The sequence below is a fragment of the Impatiens glandulifera genome, chromosome 9, assembly GCF_907164915.1.
Source record: "Impatiens glandulifera chromosome 9, dImpGla2.1, whole genome shotgun sequence".
Classification (NCBI taxonomy): domain Eukaryota; kingdom Viridiplantae; phylum Streptophyta; class Magnoliopsida; order Ericales; family Balsaminaceae; genus Impatiens; species Impatiens glandulifera.
Window position 1 is genome coordinate 34,037,166 of NC_061870.1, and position 25,133 is coordinate 34,062,298.

Genomic DNA, 25,133 nt, shown 5'->3' on the forward strand with positions numbered 1-25,133 from the left:
TTTCCTTTTTTTATCAAAAAAAGAAAAAGAAAACAGGGTTTTTGGAATGAATGAATGAATGAATAACGGCCCAACAAATGATTGGGCCATGGCTTATAGATCCAATCACTTACAAAAAAAAATATTAAGTTTAGTTTAAGGCCTTTAGGGTATCTATCCATGTGTAAATATTAGGAAGGAATGGTTGGGTTGGGTATAATGTTTTTTAAATAATTTATGGGTTATTAAAAAAAAACTGATTTGTGATATTTTAATAAAAATATATATATATATTGAAAAAAGATATTAATATATAATAATATATTTGTTTAAATAAGTAATATTTTATTTAATGAATTAAATTATATAATTGATATAATAAATATTTAATTATATAACTTTTGTTTTGATTAATTCATTTGTTGAACTGATAATAAATAAATAAGAATCCAGATATTCTTATTAGCAAGACAATCAACTATCAAATAAGAAACTTTAGTCAAGATTGGATCATTAGTCATGCATTAACCTTAATACACAAAGTTCATTAATTCTTTTACTTTCTTTAATTTTCAAGTTTTGAAGAAAATTTTGTTTGAAATACAAAAAAGTTGATATTTCCCTATTTAAAGTCAAATTTGTAGTTATTCTTTATTATTTACCGATGAGAAATATAATTGATATTATTGAGAATGAAATTAATTACAATGGATATCTGATAGTAAGACTTTCTATATAATTGAGAATAAAGATATATAGTGCAATTTTAAAGAAAAAAATAATTATCTTTTAATACATTCATCTCTCATGCTTTTTCTTTTATTTTTTCTTTATTAAAATATATATATATATACATATATATTTATTTCAAAACTCAAAACAAAATCCTTTTATGTCAAATTTATCAGAATTAACATTAAACCTGGTATCTTGATTGTAACAGATGAATATTATTAAATTAAGGTTTATGTTGAATTAAATCAACAACATTACAGATTTCCAACTTAGTAAGATGTACTGAATTTTGAACAATCAAATTACTATTGGAATATGAAGAACACCCAAAATTGATTCCAACAATTAAAGGATGAAACCCTTGTAGTATATTGTACTCATTGACATGAAAGAGATAGAAACAAAAATGGGGGTGTTTTGCTTACATGCCATCATGAGTAAGAAAGTTGAGAATTATGAAGAAGAAAAAATACAAAAGAGTTTTTGGCACACTGATAATAGGTCAAGAAGATTTAGCCTTCTAGAATTCCTGTGAAGCAGAACCAATCTCACCCTTTCCATGGCCAGCTTTCTTGGGAAGAAGAGTCTGATGAATATTAGGCATCACACCTCCATTAGCAATTGTAACTGAACCCAATAGCTTGCTCAATTCCTCATCATTCCTAACAGCCAGTTGAATGTGTCTTGGCACAATCCTATTCTTCTTGTTATCTCTTGCCGCATTCCCAGCCAGTTCCAAAACCTAAATCCACAATTAACACCAAAACACAATCAATCAAACTATATTCAAACAGAATAGACAATAGATCGAGGATTTTGTGAGATTCAAAAAGAAGATTGATCTTCAGAAAAGTTTATATACACAAGATTGATCACAGATGCATAATTGTTTGTTTCAAATGATCTAGCCATCGAGAAATGATGAAAGGCGAAATCAATTGCAACTATGGAGTGGATTTAGTTAAGATCGGAGAAAAAACGGTAAAAGAAAGCAAGATGATTAAAGAATATATGAAAGAAGAGATAAAATAAACAACCTCCGCCGCTAGATATTCAAGAACAGCAGATAGATAGACAGGAGCGCCGGCACCGACACGTTCGGCATACTTTCCGGCCTTGAGAAAACGGGCGATCCTGCCGACGGGGAACTGTAAACCGGCTTTGGAAGATCGCGATACTGATTTTGCAGCCTTCGGCTTACCACGGCCGCTCTTAAGTTGAGTAGATCCTGATTTAGAAGACATATCTGCTATACGTATGGAAGAAAACACAAAAACCTAGTTTTCGCCTGCAGGTTCTTGGGCAAAGGTAGGAGAGATAGAGAGAAAGATGGGTTTTGTTTAAGAGAAATACAGGATTTATAGAAAGGGAAAACTCTTCTCTGATTGGTTGTAGATGTTTCACTGGGATCGCCACGCTGGCACGCGTTTCATTTCTCGCGGGAATGTACACACGACGCTTCATTTCTCGCGGGAAATTCTTTATTTTTCTCATCTTCTTATCATTATATTTTTACCCCCTCTCATTTTATTCATATTTAATATTCACCCTAAACTTTTAAAATGCAACTTTTTTAATTTCTCTTTTAATTTTTAATGTTTATATAAAATTATAATAATAATAATAAAACATAAATTAACTTATAATTATTTACAATCACATTAATTTCAAGATACATAAGAATGTCTCAATTATATTATCAATAATTAAAATTTATAATGTATGTAATAAACTTCTTAATATTGTATATCTCTATTAAGATACAAAATCTTTAATTTTATTTTGAATTTGCAAAGTAAAATTATTATATTTCCTTTAAAATATATTTTCTATATTAAGATACAAAATATCTTGAATTCTTTTTATGGATCTTGCTAAATGCTAATTGCTACTTAATATATTTTTCACTACAACCTCACAAATTCCTATTGAAATTTATTCTACATATAAAATGAATAAAATAACATTGTTTTCAAAAATAAATAAAAATATACCTACTCAAGAAAGATTAGTAGATTAATTTCAAAACACTTAATTAAACCTAATTTTTAATATATACTTATATTCTCTAATTAAATTTTTGCTCATATTCATACACACTAACTATATATTTAGAATTTGTTCTAATGATATAGTTGTTATTGTTATTGTGAAATTTTGTTGTCGAGGTAGGTGTCATATTTTACATAGCTTTTTTTAAACGATATATGAATTATTTGTAAATATTTTATTGATGATAATTTTGAAAAATATATAATATTTTTAGTATAAATAAATAAATAATTATTAATATATATATATAAATTGATAATATTTTATTATTTCGGATTAATGTTGTTAATTTGATGTGATTAATGAGAGAAATAAGTGTAATGATATTTGATTAGATTTATATTACTTTTAAGCTATTTAAAATTTTAGGTGAGACTACTAGTTACTAGTAAAACACAAAGTTCATTTTTTTTAGAGTTTTTTTTTAATTACTCATTTTTAATGGTATAAAATTAATATCTTTAAAATAGTACAGGTATATTAAAAATTATAAGAAGGGTTTAAGCACAGCGATAAAAATATGAAATAAAGGAAAAAAATACTTAATAAGTTGTCGAACTTGTAGGTCATCGAGAATAACGATTAACTCTCCGACCGGCTCTACCGACTTTTTTTGAACAAATTTCAGAAAATGTCATTATAATAGCATTATAAATTATACAAACCAGACGATAACGATCATTGAAAGTTCAATAATTTATTTAAACTATATAATTAAAAAAAATAGAGATGTTAACTCAATTATGTAACCTACCATATTAGTTAGTCAGGTCAATTAAAACTTTAAAACTTTGGTATGACTAATTAATCACAATAATACTTTACAAAATGCTTTATATACTTGTTATCTCTAAAAAAATGAAAAAACAAGTGAGTTGTTAATTCAAAATTTTCGTGACTAATACGAATAATCACACTACAACATATTTTTCATGCATATATCATCCGTAAAATTTTAATCATGAATAACACTATATTTGACTCTCAGTCAAAATAAAAAAAAAAATGAATAGAATAATTTTAGCAAACAAATTATATCATCGAGCATGGAAAGGTGGATACCTCAGCCCTAAAAGTTTTGAGTTAGAGTCTCAAATTTAGCGAGTTTTGTATAAAGTTGAGGGACTATTTTGATATTGATAACTTAATCCAAAAATATGTATATATATATTCCGCAAAGAGCGAGAGGATAGGCCGGGTTTGATATATTTAGATAAAAACAGTTAACAGAAAAGAAGGGGGCGGGGGGAGAGAGAGAGAGAGGAGAGAAGAAAGGGTAATCGGTTTCGGGGATTGGGGCAAACCAATTTCATCATTTCCTCCATCCCTTTCTCTTCTATCTTTCTCTCTCTCGCTCGCTCGCTCTTCCGTTGCCGTTTGCCTCCCTGAATGCCTCGCCCGTGTTCAGGGTTAGTCTCCGTCCCTTCCTCGGACCGCCATCAATTTCATCATATGCATATTAATGTTCGCTTCAAAATCATCGAGGAAATGGAACTTATGCATGCATTTTATTGATTAATGTTCTTCTTACAGTGACGAATACACAATACTGATTTGAGATTTGATGATTCATTTTCTATGTTAATCTTTCAATTTCAATCATGATCTAGTCGATATTTTGTTTCAGCTTCATACGAACATATTTTTCTTTTCCATAATCACATATACTCTGATTACTTGCTTAACATGCGTTTATAGTTTGATAAAATAATATTAGGTGCATGCATCTGTGTATATACGAGTTTATTGTAACAGATCTGAAAGACGGTAAACACGAAGTATATTTATAATGTAATTTTAAGAAACAACTAAAATTGAGAATTTGGTCTTCTGTAGTACATGGTGGCGATTGCTAAGCGGAGCGAGGGATTTGCAGGTAGCTAACACAACTTTTGTTTTTCATATGTCACTAGTTCTGGTCAATTTATGTGTCCCCATTTTACTATTTGCAGGAGACAACCAACTGTTAAATCATTGATGAGTATGGATGGCTCTGTATTTTGTAGGTGATCATGGAAACTAAAAGCTCCATGGTTTTCAGTTGTGAAGTGGTGCATGAGTAAGACTCTATATCATACTTATCCTCCTCATCTTTGTTTTTATAACTTTTTGACATGAAGAAATCATGGACAACTGATCTAAGTTAAAGTTCATCTACATTATGATATAAAGCGATATTTTGTTTAATAATTTTCAGTTGTCTAGTGCCTTGATCATTTGATGTGGAATGATATAGTGTGTACTCAAGAAGGTTTATTAACTACTTTTAATAGCATGATCTATGTATTTTATTTATGATGAATGATATGTCATGTACTGAAAAATTGAATGAAATATGTGATTGGGAGGAAGATGTAGTGATAATAAAACATGCAACAGACAGGAAAAGACATAAACAAGACTGAAATAAAGGATTTATGACATAATATATTAGGGCTTAAATCTTCAATATAATGACTTTTAAGTGGCATAATTGCATTCCACAGAGTTAGTAAACATTCAGTTGTTGGAAAGAGATTGTGTGACTAATTAACTGAGTGATGGATTTGCAGAGCGTTTGTGGATCATGTTCTTTGGGGAGCATAACTGTCCCAAAAGCTCCAAGCTTTCTCTTTTGGACATTATTCTATAGCCTACACCATTCTCAATGAAATTCTTTAAGATGGCTGTAGCAGTTGATCATCAACATCACGAATTCAAGTCAACAATAGTCAATCCTTCTAGATGCAGACTCCAATCATATCCTCACCTTAGCAACTCCATTCTCGAATTTGACGAGACAAACATATCTCGCCCCTTAAAGCAGCAGCAGCAGCAAGACATTAATGAGCTTAATAATATCGGTGTCCACAGAAGCTTCTCCACACCATGTCTATCAGTACTTGCCTATAACCAAGAAGAAGAAGATCTCAATATTAATCATGAAGGAATTGAGGTAATCGGTGGCCACCAAGATCCAAAATCTCGTGCTCTCATAACAAAAGTTATTCTAGCTTTAAAATCTGGTTCTGCGGACCCTGTCCCAGCTTCAAGTGGGCTAAGTGGTGCTTACTTACTGCCTATTCAAGACAATGGTACTAGTACTACCATTGCTGTTATAAAGCCAACAGAAGAACCTATAGCTTCCGGAAGTCCTAAAGGCTTTTCTGGACGAATGCTTGGTCGACCTGGAAAAAGTCCCTCCGTACGAATAGGTGAAACTGGTCCACGTGAATTGGCAGCTTACCTCCTCGACCATGGTGGATTTTCCGGTGTTCCTCCAACTGCATTACTCAGAATATCTTCTGATGCAATATTTCCTACAACACCACATTCTGAATATAAAATGATGTCTGTTCAGTGCTTTGTTGACCACGAATCCGATGCTGCAGATTTCGGACCTTCATGCTTCTCTGTGGCCTCTATTCATAAGATTGGAGTTCTAGACATCCGTCTTCTCAATCTTGATAGGCATGCAGGGAACATGTTAGTCAAGGAAAAGGAACTCGTGCCAATCGATCACGGCCTTTGCTTGCCCGAGAAACTCGACGATCCATATTTCGAATGGCTGCATTGGCCTCAAGCGTTGGTTCCATTCTCAGAGTCTGAAATTGCTTACATAATGGATCTCGATCCCACGAAAGACGCAGAGCTTATCAGGAACGAGGTTCCATCCATTAGGGAGTCCTCCATTCGGGTTCTCGTCGTATGCACTGTTTTCTTAAAGCAAGCTGTTATTGCAGGGCTTTCGCTTGCCGATATAGGTGAAATGATGACCCGCGAATATCATCACAGCGGGGAGGAAGAAATAAGTTTCAGTTTGCTGGAGAGTCTTTGCATGAGAGCAAAGGCTACGTCGATGATTTGCATGGAGGAAGGCGCGGTCTCGTTTGGAGAAGCGAGTGAAGAGGAATGGTTGCTGTTCTTGAATGTGTTTGAAAAACTCTTGCCACAGTTCTTTGAGGGAAGAAAGAAGAAGAAGGGAAATTGCTGCTGAAATTTATAGAAGAAGGTATTTCTTTCAGTCTGGCATACCTTTCTCTCTCTCTATATATATATATATATTTGAAATTGTATATGATTAACGGGCCGAGCCAAATTTGTCATAGGAAAAAATATAGAATATATATTCTATGTGTGGTTATTATATATATATATATAGTATATATGTATGTACTGTACATGCATTGGGGATTGGAAACGTGATTGGCAGAATCAAGCCATCCTTTCTTAAATCTTTATTTGTTTTTCCCCTTAAACCTTGTAAAACAAACCACCAGGGTTTAGTATTGTAAACTAATCTTGGCCTGATCACCTTTTTGTCTTGCCAAATTATCATGTACTTTGTGGGAATCTCTGTTGGAGATGACAAATAAGATAACTTTAGTTAGCCCATTTCATGACTAAGTGTTTCATTTTTTTAGTTAGGCCTTATTTGATCTTGGGTTGGGTTATTTGGGATTAATCTAAAATAACCCCAAGTAAATTCAATAGATTAGGAAACATATAATATGCCTTGTTTGTTGTTGTTGTTTGCACAATAATAATGGTTCTCAAATAAAGAAGAAACAAATGGAGAGGGCACTATTTCATACAACAAATAGAGAACAACACTATAAAAGTGTTGGTTAATTTTCTTTATAGCATCTTCCAAGCATACAAAATCAACGAGAAACCTTGATTTTGTTGAGATCGAGTGTCGAGAATTCTTTGAGACCACGACGAGTCTTGGTCGGACAACACCAGTTCACGGCTAGTCCACTGTTGTTTCTCAGCCGAAACAATGGTCTTGAACATGAAAACAGCATTTCCATTCGAGGAAGAACCGGAGAGCCAGTTATGAACATCCCAAAGCACTTCAACTTCCAACCCATCAACCAAAATAGTATGGTTACCTCTGAATTTCCATTGCAGACGCTTCACCTGCATAACGATTTTGCTGTCCACCCGAATCACCAAACAAGGATCTGAAACAAAACCGGAGGTGTCACACTCGACTGCAAGGTCATGAAGATAACCGTTGATGCTGCTGCAGAATCGAACCTTGGTGCTGAAATTCTTCTTCCCGTAAATGTGTTCTCTTTTGGCAAAGGGAAGTGTTGTTGGTGGAGGATATGCATAATTAGTTGTTGTGGGTGATGTTTTCTTGAAAGCTTCTTTTGGTGGCATGTCTCCTAGAAGAAGAATCATTTGTTGATCGGTGGCAATGGCAACATAGAATCCTTCAAATGGTTCGGGACTGGAACCAATAAACTTGGCGGATGATAGATCCCAATAGATGTCAATTTTAGTTGAATAGGCTTCTAGAGTTTTTGATCCTTTCCTCTTGGAGAAGAGCCATGGGTTTATATCAATCTTACAGAGGCATTGATCTGTTTTAGTATCATCAATTCCAACGCTAAACCCTTGACCAATCAAATTCTTACTCCATCCAATAGTAATGAAGCAGGAATGATGATGACGACCTAATTCGCATTGGTAAACATTAGTAACTAGATTATGACCGGTTTTGTTGCTGCTACCACCACCAGCACCGGAGGATGAGGATGAGGATGAGAAATCGGAAACCTGAACTGCATTTTCACCGAAACATGAAGGGAAATCCTTCATTGTGAAAGTAGTTCAATTCCACAAACAGTTGGCGTGCGTACTTCTGTAGAAACGGAATACGTACGATTTACAAGTTACAATTCAGAAGAAGAAGAAAAAGAAGAAAGGAGGAAATCGCTGGAGTGTAATTACCTCAATCTGTGAGACTTGGCGGATTGATGAGAAGTTGGATCTGATCGGTGGTGGTGGTGGTGCGAAGAAGAAGAAGAAGGGATGAGAATCGCGAATGAGGAAACCCCTAATTCTGGGGTGAAGGGGGGGATGAGAGAGAGGAGGAGGGGCCCTCCTCCTCCTCGTTGATACAATAAGGGACAAAATTGGGGAATGTAAATGCTAGTTGTATGTATGAAAATGGTAATTCACGGCTCAGACTCTAACAGCTGCAATATTGAAAAGGAAATGAAACCTGCAACTAGAGAGAGAGAGTGAGCTGATGAAGAAGAAGAAGACGGAATTGAATTATGAGAAACGGCATTGAAGAGCTTAATTAGACTTTACTGGTTTTCTGCACGCGCAACCGCAACTACTCCATTAATACGGCAATTATATATATATATATAAATAATTATATACTTTCTCTCTTTATAATATTATTATTATTATTTTATTACTTTTACAATAATAATCAATTTTTAAAATATTATTTTATAAAAAAAATATATTAATAAATGAAAATAATGAAAGGAAAACTAGGCTCTTCTTGCATGTCGGCATGGAGCCCACTTCACGTGGAGAATGATATATCCGTTAAAGGTAAATTAATTGAAGTCCCATTGAAGATAGCATATTTGTTTAGACTTTTTTTCCACTTTTTCTATTTCTTAAATCCAACACTTTTTCCTACTTTTGTTTACTACTAGTCTCTTACAATGTTAGTCATATTATATTTGTATAAAATTTTCTTAAAAAATATAGTTGTATTTATCAAAATTCATTTTACTTTTTTATTTTGACCAATTTTAGAAGTGATGGTTAATGTGATTTTGACAAAAATATTCTAAGATTTTTCTAAGTGTCAAAAAAAAAAAAAAAATCTTTTAGCAAAAAAATAATTGTTTAAAAAAAAATCTATTTTTTATATTTTTCTTTAACTTTTTACTTAAAAGATATTTTATCAATTATACATTTGTTAACAAATATATACGAACTCATTTTTACTTTAATAATAATTAAAATTAGTTTTTAGAGCTTAGTATTTTGTATTATCACAATCCCAATATTTTTAAAATTTTAAAATATAAATGATCTTATTTGTATTTAGTATAAAACATATGATTAAATTCATATGAACTTTTTAAAAAAAAATTATATATATAATAAACAAATTATATTTTGATAAAATTTTAAATTATGCTACATAAAATAAATCTTAATCAGAAACTTTGACAAATAAATTTGTGTCATTTTTTATAAAATAATATTTTTATGATATTGGGATGATTAAAAAGTTATGTAAGAGTTTTAAAATAAATATTATATATATATATATATATGTGTGTAAATTATATATAATGGTTAAAACAAGTATAACATATATTTATTGCCTAATTGGGAGAAGTATGAAATAAATACCTGGATCTTTAAAAAAAGAAGTAAAACATATACTCATTTACTAATTGGGAGAAGTATGAAATTGCTTTCCTCATTGCTTTCTTTGTAACATTCACATCTTGATCTAAGTTTGAAGAAAGAAGAAATTTGTTTCATATATATTAGTGTATATTCTAGCAAAAAAAAAAGAAATAAGATGTTTTAGTCTTTTAGATTCTTCAACCAATTATGTCTTCTTCTTATGGTGTTGTGTTCAAAAATGTAGAAATATATATTTTTTTCCGAAAATGTCTCATTTTTGTGTTGAATTAAAAAAATAAATATATATATTAGTTTCATTTTAAGGAAGCTCATTTCAAAATTTAAATAGAACATCAAAAATATATATATATAATATAAATAATTAGTCAAAAATAATAATAATAAAATAGAGGGCATTACAACAATAAAAGGACAAGACTTAATAAATTATTATAAGATTCAAAATATGGTTATTGCATATTGAGGCTTGTAACAACATTTAGATCCCATTTCAGTAACTTAAGTAGTTAATTTTTTATTAGTTAAAGTGTTTAACTTTAGTTTTAACAATTTACTTGATGGTCTTAATGTGTTTTAACAATTTTCCATAATTTATATTTTATAGCATCGGAAATAGTGTAATTTTATAAGGGAATTCAATTTGTCACACACATATAGTCTTTATTTAACCCTTAACCAAGTTTAAGTCATCCTTCACTGTTTTGTCCAATGAATATCAATTGTGCATGTTTACACATTTTTATTCCATTTAAAACAAATAAAGAAGGGTTTTGTTTTATTAATGGGATGAAGGTAATGTTCTATAGATGGTAATGGTAAAGCTCAAACTTTAAAACTTTTGATAATGAGGTTTGTATTTTAAAATAAGGCATTACAAAAATTTGAAAGACTTATTTAACTATTTCATATCTCTTGAATTGCTCTTATGTTAAACATGTTTTGAGGAGTATTTTGGGATTTAAACTAAGTCAGATAGGTGACTAAAATAAATTTATGAACAACTTTGATGAACCAATGTAAAATCAACTTGACATAATAATAATAATAATAATAATAGTCTCTAACATGCTTATTATCAAGCTTTGTTTGGAAACACATACAATTGAAGTGAAGTTTTGTTTCAACGAATATAAATTATTAAATTTCTTAATATATACCTAATTAAAATGTATTTCATAGCATTATTTCGTATAACATAATATCTCAATAAATAAAATATTATATTGTTTAATTTTCTCTGTAAAAATCTTCAAAAGAATATAAAAAATTCATTTTGTTCTTGTCCTGTTGTATTTTGTTCGGTGGGACGTCATCTTGTTTGGTCGAATCGGATTTTTCGTCGAATAAAAATTGTAGCTTTGAGTAGATCGTTTGTTATTCAAACCGGTCAATTGTTTTAGTGATATTTTCTCAAATTTGTGTACGTCTCGTTTTTAACAGCAATGAGATGAAATTACCAGATTTGGAGTTATTTATTTTTTTGTTTAATAAATAGTTTTTTTAAGTTGATATTCCATTTAAAATCCCTCTTATATTATACCCTCTTATTTTGTACGGGATTTTCATTATTTCGACCATATAGGTAGATAGTGAGTTATTACATTACGAAACATTTTTCGGCATTATTTATCAAACTATTGACAATGACAAATTTAATTACCGTTTCATTTTTTTTAATAGAGATTCTCCCAACACTTCATTATTGATTTGTTAAACTTGATTTATTTATTCACTCATTGTTATGGAGTTTTTTTTTTTTTTTTTTTATATTTGTAGTTATCTCGACATATTTTAAGATTGTTAGATTATTAATTTTTTAAAATTTGTCAAATTATTGAATATTTAGTTTCTCATTTAATTATTTAACTTATTTTAATCTTTTATGTTAATTTGTATTATCTAATAATAATTAATTTCCCAATAATAAATCTCAATAAGATATTAATTTGTTTATTTTTATTAAATATTTTCTTTTGTCAAAACCCAAACCCATAACCAACTCAACCTAGAGTTTGGGTTCAAATTTGGCATAAATATTTTTCTCTAATTAACTAAAATATTTTCATTTCATTTTTAAATTAAAATATATTTTTGTAAAAATTAAATCAATTAAAAATCTAAATAACATATTTTTTTATCAATTTTTTTTTTGGAATAAAAACTTAAAAATCCCTATAACCAAAATCAAACGAGCTCTTAGTGAATTATTATTTAGTTAAAAATAAACAAAAGAATAACTTATCCTTGTCATCTGATTTATTCCAAATTTTATAGATCTTAACTTATATGATGTTATTCATATATTTTGTTTGATTTTAAGTTATTTAAATAAACAATTATATTTGATGTAAATTATTAAAAAGTATATTATTTGAAAGAAATTTAGGTATAAAATCACCCACAAACAAATCTCAATTATTTTGCAATCTTAAATAATAAAATATAAAAAAAAATAAAAATGATAAGAAAATCTCAAAATCAGACCAGCATAATAAACATGATGAAATATTTTGAAAATAAAAAGAAAAGAAAATGACAAAGAAGTGAAGATCATCAAAAAATTTGAATTCAGTAGTCTGTCTGGTTTTCGACTGCGAGCGAGCGACCTAGCGAGCGGCTTCACTCTTTCCTTCTTTCTTACTTATTCGATTTGCTCCGGCGAATTCCCGACTCCATTAATCAATCTCTCTTTCTACATCCATTTTTCTCCCTTAATTTTCTTTCTAGGGTTTCTATCTATCTAATCTATCTATTGATTCAAAAACCCACTTCCTCCCGCTTCTCCTCACCCTCTGTAGGATATTCTTTTTTTAATTTTATCTTCCTTGTAGGTTTATAGATTGTACTATAAACTATGGAGGCTATACTTGTTGATTGTGTTCAGAATAGTCTCCGTCACTTCACGTACAAGAACGCCATTTTCATGTGCGAACGCCTATGCGCCGAGTTCCCATCGGAGGTCAGTTTCCTTCAATTGGAACAATAATGTATATAGATTTTGATTTCCGCTAAAGCTTACAATTGGGTTGGGGAAATTGGTGTAGGTATGTATGAGAGAAAAAATCAAGTCTTCATTTGGTATAGATTAGATTAAATTAGATTATTGGATCTTATCAACAATTTACTTGATCAGAGAAGAAGAGTGTGATGATGCCTTGAATCATCATTATTATTCACAAGAATGGCTTTGGATCTCTGCATGTAGCTTTATGATCATAAGAGTTTTTCTTTTTTCTGAACCAGATTTTCATTTGATTAAATCATCTTCACTTATATGATTCTTTAATGTGGTTAATCCAGACAAATCTGCAGTTACTTGCTGCCTGCTACTTACAGAACAATCAAGCTTACTCTGCCTATTATATCTTGAAAGGTACTTAACCATATTACCATGGTTTGTTGACCATTACTTCCCCCTAATTTACTTGTATCATATTACCATGGTTTGATTGAATCTGTGTGTTAGCATTTCCCTTTTCTTTGTTGTTCTCTACAAATTGGACTCAATTTACTCTTCCTATATGAAGGAACTCTCATGGCGCAATCCCGTTACTTGTTCGCGTTATCATGCTTTCAGATGGACCTTCTTGTCGAAGCTGAGGCAGCGTTATGTCCTGCCAATGAGCCTGGGGCTGAGGTAGATCACTTGCTAATGGGAAATTATTTAATCTAAATTATAAATTGAAGTTGAACAAAGGCATTCTCCTATTTCCTCATTATTGTTTATCTTGGCAAGATAGGTTCCAAATGGTGCATCAGGTCATTATCTTCTTGCGCGTATTTATAGGTAATCATTTCTGAACCACCATACACATTATGCAACGTTATTTCACGTCTGCTTATATTATTTTGCATGTAGTACACTTCAAATCTTTTACATATTTCTTCACCTTGTCTCTGTGCACATAGGTCTTGATACGATTCCACTTCTCATGATTTAGATCAATATCAACATGCTGGTCATTATTAAGACTTTGAAATTTAGTGGATATTCTATGCTTGAACATGAATGGGGGTTACCTAATTTATAAAATTATTACTAATTGTCAAAGAGTACTGGAGAGACAGGATGCAATGGGTGGAGACCTAGTGTGTTCCCCTAGAATGTAGAGGCTCTCATATGTCAATATTTGGGTAGTCCTTTCCAAGTTGACTTTGATAACATATCTGCAAAAATTGAAGGAAATAGTTAACTTCTATTAAAAAGTGTTCTCTTTAAATACATGCTTTCATCCTCTAGGATATATCTTAATCCGTAGTGACGGATAATAAACTACTCTTGATTAGTAACTAATCTAAGTAAGGATCTGCAATATCCAATATGTACTAATTTACAGCAAAAGCACTGCAAAATGCCAGAATATGTAGAATACGACATAAAAATGGCATTATTATGTAACGTGAAGCATAAGATAACTTCTATTAAAAAGTTTTCTCTTTAAATACATGCTTTCATCCTCTAGGATATATCTAAATCCGTAGTGACGGATAATAAACTACTCTTGATTAGTAACTAATCTAAGTAAGGATCTGTAATATCCAATATGTACTAATTTACAGCAAAAGCATTGCAAAATGCCAGAATATATAGAATACGACATAAAAATGGCATTATTATGTAACGTGTAGCACAAGATATATGTCACAATCTATAAAGAGTTAAAATCTCATTATCAATGATTCCACAAGTCCCAATTACTTATTATTCGAGTGTTATTTGAACTTCAGAGAAATAAGGACTATTTTTTGTTCCGTGTTTCCAAACACCATTTTGTATTTCTTTGCCATTTTGTATTAGGTATTTTGATTCTTTACGATCCCAGTACGATGACTCCTATGACGCACCTATAGGTCTATGCGCTTGAGTATAAGAATTACTAATTTCACACTTCATTTATCATTAATTCTTCCTAGTGAAAAGATTATGGAAAATCTGTCTATAGTCTTGAATTTTTGTTCAGAGCTTTATAATTCTAAATCGGAAAGATTGGCATAATCATGTTTATTTAAATGATATCGCTGTTGTTTAAAATGTGAAGAGGAGTTAAAGTAAGGATATCCAAAATAATATGATACGAGAGGACGGGTTAGGTTATAAGGAAGGGTGGTAAGCGGTATAGTAGTATAAATAGATAATGAGTTGTATAGTAGTATATGATGAACTTAGCTGAAGTTCTATTTAGTAGTCATGTCAATGATGCATACAAATCTAGAATTGAGATGAGAAATATAATGATTTCATAGAAGTAGATGAGAAGAGAAAACCCTAACTGGTGGTTATAATTATATAAGATGAGGAAGTGAAGAATTACGTTTAGGTGAGAAGAGAGAGAACTAAGAGGAGAGAAATACAACTTCAACTAAAGAGAGAGAACTAAGAGGATGGAAATAGAACTTCAACTAAATTCATCGTACTAGACTAAACAACTCCTTATCTGTTTATACTACTATACCTCTATTCACCCTTCCTTTCGTATCATAATACATCTGATTTTTTTCTAAAAGAGAGTTAATCAACATGATCCATTCTATTTAAAGTAATTTTTCTCTGGTTTGATTACAATGTTAATTATCATTTTCTTAAGTTAGCTTTTATCATTATAGTTACCATGTTTAATTACTTAAAGGTTGGGTTTGATAATTATAATTGTGGTTATGCTTCCTTTATTTTACTTTTTGATGTATGCACTGTCTCACTGTTACTACTTATCATATCAATGTATGATTATCTTGCTCTCTAGTAAACTATATTTTTGTACTCCTGATTTTCCTAAATACCCTTTTCATTGAATTTTTTCTTCATTCCTTGACTATCTCATTTTCTTTACTCTATAATTTATAATTTTTTCTTGTGCTGGCTCTTTACACATGGAAGCTATAATTTCAACACATGCATCATCTTTTACAGCCAGTTAAAATGCTTTTTTCTTTTTGCTTACAGATATACAGATAGAAGGAAGAGTGCTATTCACCACTTTAAGCAAGCGTTGACACTAGATCCATTACTTTGGGTTGCTTATGAGGAGCTTTGCATTCTAGGTGTGTACACAAATAGGTTGTATCATTGCTTTACATTTTTTAATTTTAAACCTGATTCGACTAGCTCATTATCAACTTATTTGAGCATGACTCACAATGGTTGAAATAGCATGCCACACTTTTAATTTTTTTTGGTGTGTGGATGGCTTTGTGAACTAGTTATGAAGTCTAGTGGACTGATCGATATTAATGCCATAATCTTTCTAATAGCACTAGTGACAAGTAATATGAAGAAACTTATCTAGCTCCCATATTAGGACAACCTGGATCTTCTTTCCCTATATGGTTGTTATATTTCAAATGTGGGTGCATGCACACTTTGGAGTGTGGGCCTTACCAAACATGGGTGCAGACTGGCTTAGCAAACAAGTGCCGAAACATATGCTTAATGCTTACCATTACTCACCTGTAGATAACTCAATTTAACATTATACAACACTTATTTTGACACTAAAAAACAAAAACTTGGTTTATTTGTATTTACGATGCTTGGAATTTCATACATGGATTGACATTTTATCATTGAGTTTTCTGACATCTTTTCAGTTTCATATCTTCAGTCCTCTCATATTTGGGCAAGATTTTCTTACTGAAGATATTTGATTTTGTCAATCATTCTATTATTTAAATCAATAACTAGAAGAAGGTTATCATCTCTAGTTCTCTTGTTACATAGTGGATTTCTCAAGTGCCAGTTTATTGGTAGGTGTTCCTTGTATGCATCTGTTATGTGGCTTAAGCATATCATGTCTAGGAAAGTGATTCGTCGCTTCATGATTTTAAATCTGGGTCTGAACTTTCCTGCTTTATGAAAATGTGTTGTGCCTCCACTGATGTATACTATTACAGTGACGCAATATTTTATTTAGAGCAAATACATTACAATTCTCTGAGCGAAAATTAAATAAATTGCAATTCACCTTGCAGTTTGTACAGTTTTATTTTCTAATGCATAAACTTCTGTCTGAAGATAGAGCCATGGTTGTATATTGGTACGACCTAAATGCTAGTTTATGTTTTTTGCATTATGAAATTCTGATTTCAGTACATCCTTTGAGTCAATATATCTACCTTGGAAATTGTAGGCGCTGCTGAAGATGCGACTCTTGTTTTTGGCGAAGCGGCTGCTCTTTGTTTACAAAAGCAGCAGTTGGATCATCTAGTTGCAGAACAAAATTCACAAGCAGCTGCAGATGATCATAATATAATATTGTCTAGAAACTTTGGCTTAGAAGATCTCAGTCAAAGGCAAGTAAAACCGTTAACTGTCAACAACATACGGGATATTCCTGGGAATTATTATGGAGCGGTTACATCTGGTGGAACTGCCAGTCAGAGTCTAAATGGTGCTCCTGCGGGCATTTCATTTTATAATACTCCTTCTCCTATGTCCACACAGGTATTCTGACGCAGCATAGTGTTTTCAGTTTTACTTCACACCACCAGTTTAGTCTTAATGCTGAATTGGAATCTACTGGAAAGAGGAATCATTCAAAGTAAAATAACCAGCAGTCCCAGCCCCAGAAATATAAAATTGAAGTCTGCACATGTCCTGATTCATGTTGTAACATGTTCATTATCAAAACTAACTCACCTATTTAAATTCTATTGATGATGGATTTTAGCCTGATTTCCACCAATAATTTTTTCTTATAAATAATGGTATCCAATAAATAAGCATGAATGTAGTGAATACGTATTGTGATTGAGATATGTTGGATTAGTACTGTCTTTGGGCATATAAAATTTGTGGTTTTATTACTTTGTTCTTCAAGTTTTGCAAAGTTTCCCGTAATCAAATCCAGATTAAATAGTTTAAGTACTTATGGAGTTAGCCACTTAACATTTGGACCATTTCGAAGCAAGCTCTTGCAATTGTGATGCATGTCAAAGTATTTTGTTATTTGATTTTTGGTTATCATTTATGGATAAGATTTTTTTTTGCAACAGTTAACCAATAAACGTTTTATTAGAGTTATGGGTTAACAATTCTGTATTAACAAAAAAATGCCTCTTCATAATGAATAAACATGATATGTAGGTGAGGATAAATCATTTCTTTTCTTAGCTGTTATTTATTTGCAGTTGTCAGGTATTGCCCCACCCCCTGTGGGAAAACTTCTGCAGCATAATGGTCCAAATCCGAATTCAACAAGTACTGATGGTGCGCCAAGATCAACTGTGAACTCCACTTTTCAGGCCCCTCGAAGAAAGTTTGTAGATGAAGGGAAACTGCGAAAGGTAAAAAATGTTCTCTTAAAATTTCCCAATCTTCAATCATTAACTAGTTGTCATGATATGCTAACTTGTCTGCATTTATTTGCCTATTTTTTTCTTTTTCCTTGGAAATTCTTTACTCGTAATTTCTTTTACATGTATTTAACTTCAACTAAGTATCTGTGATGTGAGATTCACCTTCCATTTAGGAGTTAATGCCAGGGAAGAGCTTGGTCATGTAATCTATATTTTACCTGCCTTGGTAACATACCTATGTTCTGGGTACATTGTAGCAGTACATTGATATCCTCTGTAATTTGATAGCAGTTATTTTGGCTTTTCATGTCTATTATATGCTTGTATTTCTGGCTTGTTCTCAGATGTCTTGGTTAGGTTTTACGAAATGGCTTATATAATGTCTGTTTCTAATTTCTAGTTTTACCCTCCTCCTATAGTGTTTAATTATGTTGTATCATTGCCATATTATTTACCTTCTTTACTTATATTTTAATTTTTTATCTCATGTTTGTTTACCAGTATTCTTTCCATCTAATTATTGGTTTCTTTATGTATGGTTTATACATGTTTTTGCACTGAGGTTTGCAAATTATATCAGGCAATACCCACAGCTTTGATTTTGTATGATTTGGTTTCAGATATCAGGTAGACTGTTTCCTGATTCTGGTCCTCGTCGAAGTTCAAGACTTGCCGGAGACGCAGTGGGCAGTAATAATTCGAGCACTTCTGGTGTGTCTGGAAATGGGACTAATCATTCTTCTAAAGGTGTTTCTAAGTTGAATTCTGTAACATTTCGGTCTGTTACCATTCGCAAGGGACAGTCGTGGAACAATGAACACAACATTAGTGAAGGTGATGAATCTGTTAAAACGCCTTAGTAATTGACTGATTTTATTATTATTCCATGACCTGACATTGAATTTATGCATCATTGAGCTCCAATTAATATTTTTGAATCCGAGCTAGTAAATTCGTGCATCGGATAGAGTGCTAGGTACTGTATTGCACATTTATTACTTGTACCAACATCATCCCATTTTGTACCATAGTGATGTTATTTTCTTTTGTCCCGAATCTATGTTATTTAAACTTTATTCTGGTAATTTCCTTAGCCAATTCAACAGCTAAACTTATTTTCATGAAACATGAGTTTGTAAATCTCCTTGTTGAGGAAAAAACTAATTAGAGCATATTGGTCGCATAATTTCACTGCTGTCTTAAGTTTGTATAGTGATATTACATAGTATTATTTTGGAGTCTAATGCATCAATTTAATCATTCCTGTACGGTGAATAATTTTGAAATCATTTGCATTTCTCTCTGCAATAAAATATTTAAGAAAACCCACAATATTGTTTCTTATAGGGATGCGCCAGGATTCTTTTGATGATTCTCAAACAAGTTTGTCTACTTCTTCATGTAATATGAGAACTTTGGAGCAAGAATTATCTACAATGCCAATGTGCGAGGTTGTCTCACATAGTTCAAAAGTTTCAACAGGCACTGCAGAACTTTTAGACCTCTTAAAAGTTCTTGGAGAGGGATTTAGACTTTCCTGCATATACCGATGCCAGGTAGAAATGTTGGTTATTTAAGATAATTCATCTTCTATTCCTATTACTATCTTGGAACTTTGTATGTTTATCTGAATGGAACAGGATGCATTGGATACATTTTTGAGACTTCCTCCCAAGCATTACAATACAGGATGGGTGCTTTCTCAGGTAATACTTTGTCATTAATTAATCTTGTTGCCAAGCATGCAATTGGTCTATTTATTTATTTTTATTTTTTAATTTGCATTATGGATAGCAAAATATCTGTATCTTTATTCTATGCCCACACATAGCATCACCATTTTACCTCGGTGCCTTTATGTATGGATGATGGATAGAATGTTCCATAGAATTGATTGAGCCAAACATGAAATAGAGTTGTCTCATCTCTTTAAGGACTTGATTTGCTTCTACCCTTTAATTGCTCCTATGTGCTAGTCCATTTATATCAAAACACATGAGCCTATTTTAACATTTTGTATCACATTTTATGATCTGGAAAATATAATGTGAATCATGATCTATAAATAATCTGGATAGTGATCCAAAAATAAGCTTTATACCAAATGAAGCAAAAAATCACTCAATAATGATTCAGAATCGAAAACATTCTTTTGACTTTGGCGTCTTTCCAACGGGATCGTGACTGTGCTACAGAATGTTGTGACAAAATACTAGTTTCCACATAGGCTCATATTGTCATTACTAAAGTTTTGTCCCAAGGTATAGAATAATTGACCCATCTTTGCCTGCTCTTAGCTTTATTTTATATTATGTAAAACTTCTTACTTTGGTGACTAATCCGTTCTTTGAACCAAGACTCTTACAATTATCCAAATATTGATGTGAGAATTTATTATGCAGGTTGGCAAACTGAACTTTGAACTAGTGGATTATCTTGAAGCTGATCGAACATTCAGTCTCGCCCGTCTGGCATCTCCATATGCTTTAGAGGGAATGGACATATATTCTACAGTTTTATTTGTAAGTTGTTTTTATTTGATTTATAAAGAATATTGTATTAAGGATGAGAGCTTAACTTGAAGAGAAAAACAATCCTATAATCTGGCAAGATAATACAAAGCAAGACCTCACACAAACTACCATAGCCATGAACTTATTTAATAACATATAATGTACAGAGGTTACATGACTTAATTTTCCCCCTCTTCGGCAGCATCTGAAGAAAGACATGAAGTTAAGTTATCTGGCTCAGGAGTTGACATCAACTGACCGCCTATCTCCTCAATCTTGGTATTTCCTTGATCTTTTATGAAAATTCTTTAGAGGTTCAATGTTCTTGTTAGTTACTTTAGCTTACTCCCACTTGGAGATCTAGTCTGTTTTGATTTTCCTTCACGTGAAGAAATTGCAAGAATGAAATTGCATCTTTTGATGTTTCTCTTATAATTGTCAACTGCATAAATATGACAGGTGTGCTTTGGGAAATTGCTATAGCTTGCAGAAAGACCATGAAACAGCCCTTAAGATTTTCCAACGAGCTACACATTTGAATCCAAGATTCACTTACGCATATACCCTTTGTGGTCACGAGTATGGGCAAATTCTGTTTTACCTAAATAACTCATTACCAGAACTATTTAATACTCTGGGTAAAAATAATTGACCTGGTAAAGATGATGCACTTTTCTGTTTTGCAGATATGTGTTGCTTGAGGATTTTGAAAATGGAATTAAGAGTTATCAATCTGCTCTTAGAATTGACGCAAGACACTATAATGCTTGGTATGGTCTAGGCATGATCTACCTGCGACAAGAGAAACTTGATTTTTCTGAGCATCACTTTCACATGGCTTTTCAAATCAATCCATGTTCTTCCGTCATAATGTGTTATCTAGGGATAGCATTCCATGGTTTGAAGGTTCGTGAGTATTATTAGAAAATCGTCAAATATAAAATTTGAAATGAGTTTTATTATTTTTTTGTTTGGATCATGATCATTCTTTTTAATCACACTATCATACAGTGTTCTTTTTTTCTCGACGATTGTTGGCAAATATAAAAAAAATGGTAGCAAAATGGCGGATTTATTTATTTAAGTGGAAAATTGACAGAGAAATGATGAAGCTTTGAAGATGATGGATAAGTCTATATTAGCAGATAAGAAGAACCCAGTACCAATGTATCACAAAGCTAGAATACTTGTGAGCATGGAACGGTTTGACGATGCTCTTAATGTTCTAGATGAACTGAAAGAGTATGCTCCACACGAAAGCAGTGTTTATGCATTGATGGGTAAGATTTACGAAAGGCGCAATGCTTTTGATATGGCCATGCTTCACTTTGGATTTGCACTCGATCTTAAACCTCCTGCAACTGATGTTGCTACTATTAAGGTAATTTCCATTCTTCTCCCAACTCATATAATTTGAAATCACTTATTGTTTAGATTACCCGCAATCAATTCATATAATGTCTCCTAACAGGCTGCGATTGAGAAGATGCATGTACCAGATGAATTAGACGGTCCTTTATAGGTAATATTATTACTCTGTAAACCTTCAGACCTAGATTTCGTGCGAAGATGGAACCGAAAAAGGAAAAAAAAAAACAGAGAGAAGTTAACTGCAGAACGGCACAGATGATTTAATATGATTTTCTGTTAGTAGTGTATCAGTAGTCAGTTTCTTTATCTTTTTACTGTATGATGTTTTATTATTGGTGAGATATTTTGCTCATCTAACCAGCAATACTTTACTATTAATCCATGTAATCTCATTTTTAATTTCAATCAGTTTTTCTAACTGTTTTCTAAGCTTACATTACAGATATTCACAGTTATTTTTGTTTTTACATTTTTATTTACTTAGGAAACTAGTAACCCTTTCAAGAGTTACAATTTTTACTGTCTTTGTTCATTTGTATTTTAAAATAAGTTTGCTATTTTTCATCTTTAATTTATTAAATAATAAGTATTTAATTTCAAAAAAACTCTAGAGTTTGTTTTAACCTAGGACATTTTTCTGAGTATGATTCTTGTAAAAAAATAAAAATTATGTTAATAATTTTTAACAAAATTACAAAATTATATTAATAATAACAGAAATCATATTATGATTATAATGTATCTTCAAGAAAATCGAATGAATTTTAGAGAAAGAAGTCATACTGAAATTTGAAATCCAAATTCAAAATAATTTTTAATTTTCTTTAAATATGACTTAATTTAAGTGTATTTATTTTCTCATTAATAAATTGTATTTGTAAACAATTGAAATATATATATATATATATATGCAACTTTGACCCAAATTAATTAATATTAGTTATTTTAATATGATAAATTATTTAAAGAAAAATAAAACAACTATTCGAAAACAACAATTAAAAACAACATATTGAAACTTGTTTGAAATGTAAAGTTAATTTTGACAAATAAATATATTTTACCAATTAGGCTATTATAAATGATAAATTTGAACATATCTATCTATATTTATTTATTTATAATGATACAGATTAAAAGAAAAAAAACCCTTTCTGGACCCGTTTTAAAGTCTGGGCCTTCAGTTTGCGATAAAGCCCAGAAGGCCGAACACAAAAGCGGATGAATTTCCAAATAGGCCCAATGAATATATATACAAGGGTTTAGCAGCTAGGGCTTCTTCTTCTTCTTCAAAGAGCTCTCCATATATTGTTTTTTGCTGCTCACTATAACCACCTTTTCTCTAAGCACTCGTTAGCAGCCAGTAATCGCCTTCACATCCAAAGGTCAAGCTATGGCGGAGAAAGCAGTCACGATCCGTACGCGGAAGTTCATGACCAACCGTCTTTTATCCAGGAAGCAATTTGTAAAAATCTCTCATCTCATCCTTTTTCTTCTTGAATTTCCATATTTTCTTATGAGATTGTGTCAAAATTCATTTATCTATAACTGTTTCTTAGTGTAGCGATTGATTATCATATTTGTTTCATCTGTGCAGATCATTGACGTTCTTCATCCTGGAAGAGCTAATGTTTCCAAGGTAGATCTGCACTTCAGCTCTTCATTATTTAACTGTTTTTTTAATGATCATAATATAAACATATTTTATTTTTCATTCAATAGACAGAGCTTAAGGAGAAGCTTGCAAGGATGTATGATGTGAAAGATACAAATGCTATCTTTGTTTTCAAGTTCCGCACTCATTTTGGAGGTGGAAAATCAACTGGATTTGGTTTGATCTATGATTCACTTGAGAATGCTAAAAAGTTTGAGCCTAAATACAGGCTTATCAGGGTATGTCTACTGTTTTTGTTAATTGAATGATTATTATTGGTGCTGTTTGTATGTATTGGTAAACATTATTTTCATGAATTCTATTGGGTAGCTTTGATCTTTAATATGATTTATTTTGAAACTTAAGTGTCTAGATTACACTTATTATTACTCACCCATTATGTTCATCATTTTATAATTACTTCATCCCATTATAAACAAAGGACCCCTTAAGGTTGCTTTGGTTGGTTGAAGAGTTACTAGATACACTTATTTCTTACCTCATTTGTTCTTGGTAGCACGTTTTCAAAATTGCTTCATCCCATCTTAAACAAATGATCCCAATTTGAGGCTGATTTGGTTGTTTGAATAGTTACTATTAGGCAGCTTTGATTTTGAAACTAAAGTGTTTACTTCTAGGTAGCACATTTTCAAAATTACTTTATCCCATGATAGGACCAGTCAAGTTTGCTTTGGTTGTTTAAAGTCTAGTATATACCAAGATAGCTGTTTGTAGTATATAGTATGACCCACGATGGATAAAGAGATGCTAAATCATAACAGTCTTCGTGTTTTGTGTGGATGAATGATTAGAATTCCAGTTTTTCAAAAGGGTGTGGGAATAATTTCTCCATTTCATCAAATCTGTGTGAATTCTATCATCATTTGAATATATAATCATAGAATGTTAGTACTAGCTTATTAACTTGAGAGTTTTGAAAATGCAGAATGGACTTGCAACCAAGGTTGAGAAGTCAAGGAAGCAAATGAAGGAAAGGAAGAACAGAACTAAGAAAATCCGAGGAGTTAAGAAGGTAAAGAGAGATTATAACCTAACCAACTTCAATCCTCAATTCTTTTATCTGTTTTTGTTTCTCATTCATAGTTTATTTCCATTTTCAACAGACCAAAGCTGGTGATGCTGCCAAGGCTGGAAAGAAGAAGTGATTTATTTTTGTTAGTCTTTCCTTTTATTATGACCACCACCCCCGGAGAGGAAGAAGACATCTTTTTTGTTTTGTTTTTGGTTTGATTTCTATAATCATACTATGAAATTTTAATTCAATCTGAGATTTTTGGGTATTGGATAATTCTATATTCTCATTCAATATGTTGTTACCTTTTTTTTTGTGTGTC

The 25,133-nt window shown here is 31.5% G+C and overlaps 5 protein-coding genes across 6 annotated transcripts; 3 read left to right on the top strand and 2 right to left on the bottom strand.

The window, feature by feature from the left end:
• Positions 1-1,028: 1,028 nt before the first annotated feature.
• LOC124914547 (histone H2AX) lies at positions 1,029-2,039 on the bottom strand. Its single transcript, XM_047455123.1, has 2 exons — positions 1,752-2,039; positions 1,029-1,456 (listed from the first exon to the last, which is right to left on the bottom strand). The coding sequence occupies exons 1-2, from the start codon at positions 1,956-1,958 to the stop codon at positions 1,235-1,237; spliced, it is 429 nt and encodes a 142-aa protein (XP_047311079.1). The 5' UTR covers positions 1,959-2,039; the 3' UTR covers positions 1,029-1,234.
• Positions 2,040-3,978: 1,939 nt separating this feature from the next.
• Positions 3,979-7,134, top strand: LOC124915254 (phosphatidylinositol 4-kinase gamma 1-like). Of its 2 annotated transcripts, none has more exons than XM_047455937.1 (4): positions 3,979-4,175; positions 4,603-4,642; positions 4,719-4,825; positions 5,319-7,134. In XM_047455937.1, exon 4 carries the CDS (start codon positions 5,414-5,416, stop codon positions 6,740-6,742), a length of 1,329 nt encoding a protein of 442 aa, XP_047311893.1. In that variant the 5' UTR covers positions 3,979-4,175; positions 4,603-4,642; positions 4,719-4,825; positions 5,319-5,413; the 3' UTR covers positions 6,743-7,134. The 2 variants fall into 2 exon arrangements, with proteins under 2 accessions (XP_047311893.1, XP_047311894.1); XM_047455938.1 differs by having other exon boundaries at positions 4,773-4,825.
• Positions 7,135-7,240: 106 nt separating this feature from the next.
• On the bottom strand, positions 7,241-8,843 carry LOC124914608. The gene is made up of 2 exons (XM_047455195.1): positions 8,488-8,843; positions 7,241-8,398 (listed from the first exon to the last, which is right to left on the bottom strand). The coding sequence occupies exon 2, from the start codon at positions 8,353-8,355 to the stop codon at positions 7,384-7,386; it is 972 nt and encodes a 323-aa protein (XP_047311151.1). The 5' UTR covers positions 8,356-8,398; positions 8,488-8,843; the 3' UTR covers positions 7,241-7,383.
• A 3,663-nt stretch (positions 8,844-12,506) lies between these two features.
• On the top strand, positions 12,507-22,526 carry LOC124914938 (cell division cycle protein 27 homolog B). The gene is made up of 16 exons (XM_047455571.1): positions 12,507-12,907; positions 13,249-13,321; positions 13,476-13,585; positions 13,689-13,735; positions 15,890-15,987; positions 17,073-17,386; positions 18,073-18,228; positions 18,861-19,074; positions 19,588-19,796; positions 19,881-19,946; positions 20,643-20,762; positions 20,956-21,032; positions 21,213-21,332; positions 21,440-21,659; positions 21,853-22,134; positions 22,225-22,526. Exons 1-16 carry the CDS (start codon positions 12,803-12,805, stop codon positions 22,273-22,275), a joined length of 2,262 nt encoding a protein of 753 aa, XP_047311527.1. The 5' UTR covers positions 12,507-12,802; the 3' UTR covers positions 22,276-22,526.
• An 894-nt stretch (positions 22,527-23,420) lies between these two features.
• Positions 23,421-25,121, top strand: LOC124913710 (40S ribosomal protein S24-1-like). The gene is made up of 5 exons (XM_047454127.1): positions 23,421-23,589; positions 23,722-23,763; positions 23,847-24,017; positions 24,725-24,811; positions 24,903-25,121. The coding sequence occupies exons 1-5, from the start codon at positions 23,518-23,520 to the stop codon at positions 24,942-24,944; spliced, it is 414 nt and encodes a 137-aa protein (XP_047310083.1). The 5' UTR covers positions 23,421-23,517; the 3' UTR covers positions 24,945-25,121.
• The last annotated feature ends 12 nt before the right edge of the window (positions 25,122-25,133 follow it).